This window comes from Anarrhichthys ocellatus, unplaced genomic scaffold, assembly GCF_004355925.1.
Source record: "Anarrhichthys ocellatus isolate YVR2014 unplaced genomic scaffold, GSC_Weel_1.0 scaffold19, whole genome shotgun sequence".
In the NCBI taxonomy this organism is placed as follows: Eukaryota; Metazoa; Chordata; class Actinopteri; order Perciformes; family Anarhichadidae; genus Anarrhichthys; species Anarrhichthys ocellatus.
In genome coordinates, this window is record NW_022280049.1 from 3,557,805 (window position 1) to 3,565,944 (window position 8,140).

At 41.7% G+C, this 8,140-nt stretch overlaps 1 protein-coding gene across 1 annotated transcript; it reads right to left on the reverse strand.

Annotated features, from left to right (window-relative positions):
- Nucleotides 1–1,489: 1,489 nt before the first annotated feature.
- On the reverse strand, nucleotides 1,490–3,243 carry nkx2.5 (NK2 homeobox 5). Its single transcript, XM_031858094.1, has 2 exons — nucleotides 2,759–3,243; nucleotides 1,490–2,273 (listed from the first exon to the last, which is right to left on the reverse strand). The coding sequence occupies exons 1-2, from the start codon at nucleotides 3,105–3,107 to the stop codon at nucleotides 1,660–1,662; spliced, it is 963 nt and encodes a 320-aa protein (XP_031713954.1). The 5' UTR covers nucleotides 3,108–3,243; the 3' UTR covers nucleotides 1,490–1,659.
- Nucleotides 3,244–8,140: the final 4,897 nt, after the last annotated feature.

Here is an 8,140-nt window from a genome sequence, read left to right on the forward strand (position 1 = left end):
GGGGGGGGGGGGGGGGGGGGGGGGGGGGGGGGGGATATTTTTAGGTCTGTGTGGTGCTGTTATCTGACATTGCCTTTTCAACACCTCGGAGGAGAGGGTGGCCAGAGGAGCTATACATGACCTTGCTACCCTCTGCAATTGCCATGGCATTGCCATTTTGTTTAATATGTGTTCATGTTGTCCATATTGATCATCAATAAACATAAAGTCGTCTGGCTTGATGTTTGACATGTTTCTCGACCGTGTGTTGTTTAAAAAGAGATGGGACGACAGAGCGTGTGTGGAGAGACCTGAGAGATGACTAAGCGTCTCTTACTCCTGTAAAGTGGTGGCAGTTGGGCAGAGCTAGCCTGTTTATAACTGCACACTTAGACGAGGCCTCTGGCTCTCTGTCGAGCAAATTGGACTATTCTTGCATTTAGCACTGTGATAGTGTCAATCAAGTGTTTGGGTTTGTATCTGGACAAGTGGACTGGGGTCTCAGGGGGAGCGTAAACTGCCCCACACTGATGCCATAAACAACCAGACAGAATCCCTCCACCTCATGTAGTCATTTCTACAGCTGAAGTTGTTCAGTTATTTATCTGTTCTATTCATTATCTGTACGTTCTCACTGTGAGCCCCGTTAAACTTGGTCAACTCTCAAATACATCAATACAAGTAACGATTTAGCAAAGACAGATTTATTTTTTTCAAAACAGGAGTCTTTAATAATCAAGTATTGTTCAACAATAGATTAATATCTTGGATCAGGTAACATCTTGAATTTGTACAGAGAAAAGGTCGCTGACTGTCAGGATGGCTTTTGCCAGATTGTATATAAAATGCTTGTACACAAAATACAGTCAATGAAAATCAAAACGTTTGTTAAAAACAGCATTTCCTCAGCAGAGCTTAATTTAATAACATATATTGCAGGTCAAGGTCACGGCTCACAGCCATCTCTGTCCCAACAGCTTTAAACATGCGTGGAGAGCGAACATGCGGCTGACAGCGGCTTGTTAAAAGTGTAAACTTTTAACAACCTTTTAACCTTGTTTAAGCATATTGAAGGAAGCTCCCTAATAGCCACTTGAACATTTTAACCAGACACAAACCACATGAGGGCCGACAGGTTTTATGGTCCAGTTCAAGCATTATGTGACCATAGTTCACTATGACATATTATATACTTTTGTTTTATATTTTTTATATTTTCTTTTATGATTTAGGGATTGAAAGTCAGAGGCAAATTATTACGTCAAACAACTTAAAGCATTAGGATTAAATAGTTGCATGTCAGCAATATTGACAAATAATAATAATAGCCTTGTAGAATTAATAAAAGTAAAATATTTAGCCATTGTGTGAAGGAAAAAAAAGCATTAATAAAATGAGAATAAGAAATGATTTTATTTGACATTTTAAATTGACATAAGAACTGTTTGCCTAGGTTTTTTTTTTTTTTTTTTTTTTTTTTTTGCTAATGTCACTGAAATAAATACAAATGTAGATCATTCAACTGTGCTGATAACTAAAACAAAAAACTACAAAAAGTAAATAATTAAATATAAGAGTAGTTACACAAACTCCGCAAAGTCTTGGCACAATGGAAAAAAAAAGCATGCAGTCATAAAATAATCCCGATAAACTGAATAGGGAACACACGTGTTTAATAGTTTACCATGTCCTAATGCCATGTAACGAAGACACCCCATTACTGGAGGAAAATGTGTTCTGCACATTATTCAGGTCCCCTACCCCAAAGTTCATGTAATTCCCGTTGCTGGATGATCCTTGCATAGTTTGCATTGCGCCTGCAGGATAATTACACGCATAGTTTGTGTTGCAGCTGGGGCCGGTGTAGTTACTGAAGGCTGGATAGTTGTTATAAGAGAAGTGGCTGATGTGACCCATACTGTAGGAGGGGTTGTACGTGGCTGTGTCTCCCGCCAGGCAAGGCTTCCCGTCCCGCACCAGCACCGGCACCGACACTCTCCTGGGCGGCGGCAGGGACACCATCTCCAGGCTCTGGTCCTGCCTCTGCCGCTTGCACTTGTACCTCCTGTTCTGGAACCAGATCTTCACCTGGGTCGGGGTGAGTTTGAGCGCCCCGGCTAGGTGGTCTCTCTCCGGGGCGGACAGGTATCGTTGCTGCTTGAAGCGGCGCTCCAGCTCGTACACCTGCGCCTGCGAAAAGAGGACGCGCGGTTTCCTGCGTCTCCGGGGCTTGGCTCGGTCTGGGTCGTCGGTTTTTATGTCCTCCGCGGCCTCGGTCGGAGGACTGAACTCCTCTGATCACACCAGACAGAGAGAAAGGATGAAAAAAATATATACATATATCTGCAAAAGTTGTGTTAACAAAGGGGCTGGATGGATATTTATTTTCATCACTTGGCCTAGAGCTATGTTTGCTATACTGCTGACCAATAATAATAATAGCCTATATAATATGTTGTAATATATTACTTAGCCTATTGATAATTTGTGCCAATGTTAGTAATTCAGTTCCCTTGGCTTCCCATGATGCATTCAATGTGCTTTGGAAAAATAAATCTAGCAGGCCTACAAGAAAATGATAACCATAAACTCAACTTTATATATTTTTTTACTTTGAAAACATCCGGTTTGAAGCCTGTTTTATATAAGAGTGTCTCCTGTGTGATTGCGTATTGCTTTAGAGTTGCTGATGCGTTTCGCACAAATCAAACGAGCACGAGCCTGTGGGCCTCATTGCTGCACAGGCCTGCAAAATCAAATTGTCTCCTCCTCAGCTCACCTTTTCTACGTTTCGCCTCAAACGCGTCTGATTCCCCATCCTTAACTATATCCATCTCCATGAGGGTTTTCCCATAAAAGGCAGTGGCGAAGTTGGGTGCATTGCCTCTGCCGGCTCTGGAGTCGTGGAGGTCTTCTGCAAACAGCGAGGCGGCGGCGGACGACATGTCCCGGAAAGGCTCCTGCTTCAGGCGGGCCAGCATGCAGGAGGAGGAGGAGGTCGGCACGGTGCAGCAGTCCATACGAGAAGAAACGTCCAGAGAAGACACCGTAACGTCATGACTCTGCTCCAGGTTTAATATATCCTTTACAGAGAAGGGAGTGGACGTGCTGCTGGGGCTGGGAAACATTGGCAAGAACTGGGAAAAAAAAATCTATTAACCTGTCATAGGACGTAACAAAGAATACGTCAACAAGCTCCCTCTCCTTCCTGGCAATATTTACTGGATTTAAGTATTAGTTTGGTGGCGCAGACTGATCTTGAGTGAAGTGTGCATTTTGAATGTCAACCCTGTCTCCAAACTTTTTTCTTGGCCTCCCTCTCCTGGTGACGCAGGGAGGGAGGGGTGAGCCAGTGGGACACTCTGCATGGAGCCACTGGTACTACTCCCATTTCGTGACGTAAAGTAACGTCTGGTACGTCTACATGCGTTCAATCACCAAATGTACCAACCCAGACCAAATTACTCTCTTTCCAAAGAAAATTAACTTGTTAGAAGCATTTGCTAAATCAGCTTGATCCTGCTGGGAATATAACCATGCATTGTTTGAGGATAGACTTGTTTCAAAAACTTCATAAATTGAGTGAAACTTAATAAATATCTTTTTAGATTCATATATTTCAGTTTTCCGGTCATTACGCACAATGCAAATGCGTTTACAGTAAATTCTACAAGCCCAGCCATTTAGACGGATGTTTACACACACATTCAAGTAGCAAGAGAAATGATTTATCTAACTCCGTGAACATCAACGATCTATAATAGCGACCAATGAGTCAAAACGTGCATCATTTAGGGCACTGGGAGGAATTATAAAAGGGCTTGATTCGTCTGATAAGCTTGGTCGTGCGCGTGCGTGTGTTTGGGGGGTGTCGGCCCGGCCCTCATCCGATGGGAAACGGAGCAGACGAGCGCCAAGAAAGAGGGGTGCAGACAACAGGTTTTGGGTCCCTCAACACGGAACCTGAAACCAGGAGCGACACACTCTGCTGTCTGCCTCCAAGAGATTCTGGAGCCACTGTCTGCGTTATCAGGACGTGATAACAGACGACAACAAACCTGCACACACACTCCCACCCACGCTGCAGGCCCTAAAGCGGTGTCATATATGACACCCACGTTTTTAACCGATAAAACAGCCCAATTTTATTGCTTTTACGCTTTTGATTTCGCAAATTTCACTGACTTCTTGTTCAATTCCAAGACCAGCAATCAGCTGTAAATTCCACTGGGGAAAAAGACACTTCCGCCTCCTTGCATTCGTGCATTCTTCATAGTTAAATGAGATGTTGTCAAATTAAACATGCAATCAATAAAGTATGGTTTAGAAATGACAAAGTACAACTAATTTCCCCGGACGGTATTACAATGGAGACAACTGTGCGTAATGACGCGTAGCCGACACGTGTTTCCCCCTGCACGGTTGGCACTAAACCTGCCATTAATGCCTGTGGAGACGGTCACAGGAGACAGACAGTATTATCGTTTGTTTTATCTACAGCGTTTAGCACAGCCACGGGGTAAATGGGTCCCCCTGTCTCCGACCCAGTGATGGTGTTTATAGTTTTAAAGACTATTTGTGCGCCTCGAGAGCTGATGAATGGCTGGACGATCTTTCTCAGGCGCAGCGAGAGTCAACACTGGCCCGGCTCTTGCTGTAATAATTGGCGAAATAAAGTAAACGCACAGGGGAGGGGTCGGAGGGGGGGGAGGACAAAAGACATGAGGAAAATGTGTTCACTGTGATTGATTTCCGCTGCTTTGAGTGGTTTGACTGTAAAGTTTCATTGTGTTCTATTATTATTTTAAAGGGAAATTCAAAAAGATGAATCGTCTGGAATGATAAATTATCCACCAAATTGAACACGTCCTCAGTTCTACCGGAGAGTTAACTTTTCAGTCAACTGTAAATTGAACATGACAGGTCTGGCATGTGTTTCATATCCCTAATGCTTCGTCCCGCAGCAGCCCCGCGGTCCCCTTTGACCTGTCTTTCTGCAACACATCTCCAACTCAGATAAAGCTTCAGATAAGGTTGCTTAAAAACTTCCGCTGCACGAACGTGTGGGTATTTTGAGGGTCGGAGTTGGGAGCCTCTCCGTGTGTGCGTGTACGCGTGCGCGCGCGCGCGCGTGTGTGTGTGTGTGTGTGTGTGACCTAAATTAAAATGTTTGCCTCTTGCCTAAACCTTCCTGGTGGCGCAAAACGCCTCTTTAAAAAGGGCTCTCTGTCCTGGAGGCCTTTTGGTGATTTAGATCCATTAACTCTTTGGTGATTAGACTAATTTGGATGTAATCTGGTTAAGAATGGCATAGCAAAGATTTTACCCTTTCTCCACAAAAACCTTTACCTTTTCAAAACACCAGTAGGTAGCAGTGGCCTATGTAAAAAACTTTGTAGCAACATGCAGTCCCTGCTTTCAAAACGTTTGCTATATAAAAGGTATACAATTATAAATTGGGAAATGTTTAACTTCATGTTCTGAAGGATGACTTCGTGTTGAGTTGTGGATGCATTGTATGCTGCTTGTTAATGTTTTAGGTCCTTCAGTTGGCCTTGTAGTTGTGACTTGTTCTATTGGCTTAACAGTTTTACAGTTTTACCTCATATTTTACGAGGTGCACTAAGATTTTTCATTATGTAATCTTAAATTGCAAGTAGTAAACCTAATCTGTCAGAGGTGAGAAAAAATCCAACATTTCCCTAAACTAATAAATAAATAAATAAAGTCTCAAGAAATGTTAAAATATAGCGTGCAAGTGTCTCAAAATCTTTATCTACAGTACATTCAATTCATCTTTTATCTATATAGCCCCATACCATATAACAGTATCTACATGAGAACATGTAATCACTTTCAACCCCTGATACACTGGAGAAGATTAAAAGAACAAATAATAAATACAAATAATAACACATGGCTAATAATCCAACTAAAAAACAACTAAACAATGAAAGCATTTGAAAATAAGCCTGAAATAAGTTTCAAAAAATATATAACTATTGACATATAGATACACATATGAATAAAAAATAATACACATTATGTGTAATTGTATTTGACTGCATCATACCAATGTATATAAATGAACACAGACATACAAATAGAAAAACGTCTCCATCCATAACCCAGTGAAATAATGTGTAAAACATTTGAATAAAGTGAAATCAAATAAAACTTTTCACAAATGAAGAAAGAGAAAGTGAGTTTTCAGAATTCAAATGAGGACACACAATGAACTGGCCTGACCAGACGGGCTCTTCCAAAGTCTCCAGGCTCCAAAAGAAAAAGCCCGCTCCCGCTGCCTTTAATCTGGAGCTCTGGACAGCCAGAAGGACCTGTTTGAGGATCTTACCACACACCCCGGTTCATATAGAGTTACAAGATCTGTGATGTCGAAATCTGTAAAATCTCTAAACTTCATTGGCATTTAAAACTCTGGTGGACAGTACGATTGCTTTCTATTTAAAAACAATTGCATCAGATCGATTTGTCATATTTTCTAGACATTCAAATTGTCAGTCAAATGGAAACTCTTTTATAGTTTAAGAAGACAAAAAGTAGAGCACCAATCTTGATACAACACTTACATTGTTTTGATAAATCCGACATTAAATCATAAGAAAAACTACAAACATACAACACAAACCTATAACACCAACAAAATGAGATTGATAGGAGGAGGATCCAACAATTCAATAATGCAAACTTGTGGACCAATACAATGATTCAGATGATCATATTCTGTGTTCGGGTCCAAATGGGAACTATGTTGAAATGCACCAATCTTCAAAAGAAAATATGAATATATAATAAATACAATTGGAAATTGAATTGTGGGATATTATCTATTTTTGGATGAATTGTCTGATGTGACAAATGCATTTCTATAGAGAATTTGGTAAAAAAAAAAAAAGTGTATGTATATATACGTACATGTGTATATACACATGTATATGTATTTATGTAATTTTGAGGTTATCAGTCGGTTTTCTTCCTGCCAGTAATTATCCTGAGTTTTGATGTAAACATATTAAATTATAAAAAAGATGTTTCCTATTGATTTTTTTCAACTACATGTAATGCAATCAGCTCCAGCCTGACCTCTTCTCACAATAATACAAATTAAAAGTTACACTTACACAACATGTATACTGACTCAACCTGAAATCCATTCCCTTCAAATTAAACATAAACCGTTAGCTGTAGCTGATTCCCTTTACGGTCACGTCATAACACCAGACAGCTCTTGTGTGACCCTGATACGTTGTAAATCCATATCACCACCTGTTGTTCCATCCTTTGTTGAAGAGATCATCATATATTATATTTCCCGGTATGCCTCCTTATTACCTCACGTGTCAGTTAATGGTTGATACTGTCCAATTTGCTTTCAGTTCAAGGTCAGGCCTTGGCAACTGCAGTCTGACGCTGTGTCTCCATCACCCTGGATGTTTCATATACTATTAGTAACTGCGGTGGAGATATCATGAACTGACTGATTTAGACATGACTGATGTGGTTTACTAGCCGATGACTTCAATCTTTGGCCCCTTGGCCCTGTGTCCTCTCCACCCCTCCCTCATGAGTTACACCACCACCATGTGGCCATTGAAAAAACACCCAAACTGTGACTTAATCCGTAACCCATATGCTGTTTATGATGAAAATGTGGATTTTTAATCATACGAACGATTGTGGCGGAGGTTCTGTTGTGGCAAAGATCGCTCAGCGGTCAGGACGTTGTATCATTTATTGTGTGACTTAAGCATCCGCTGATCCAGAGTCAGCGTGTTGTAACTGGAAACTAACTGAACATGGCAGCAATGTCAAGTGCCATCTGTCTGTGCGTCGTTTGTCTTGTCTGTGATGGAGGCAGCAGCATCCCCTTCATCTTCGCTCCATCCTCTGCCTCCTCCCGCCCACCCCTCCACCCCTGACGAGCACTCCCCAGGTCATGTTCATAGGCCTGGCAAGGCTTCACACAGTCCTCTGCTGAGTTCAAGGTGATGTTAGAGCCCCCCCGGGGGAAATACGAGGAAGCTTTCTCCTCTGGGGCTGCTTTAGTTTTGTCTACAGCTGATGTTTGAGGTCAGTGGTAGGATACTGCTGCGTTGTAGCTCATGAGCTGATGAATGGATTTTAAGGGACAGGTTGTGCC

Excerpts from the sequence above, each read along its gene's own strand:
- nkx2.5 (XM_031858094.1), bottom strand. The coding sequence starts at position 3,107 with ATGTTTCCCAGCCCCAGCAGCACGTCCACTCCCTTCTCTGTAAAGGAT. Across the intron at positions 2,274-2,758 it reads TGAGGCGAAACGTAGAAAAG|AGGAGTTCAGTCCTCCGACC; the intron begins GTGAGCTGAGGA and ends TGGTGTGATCAG.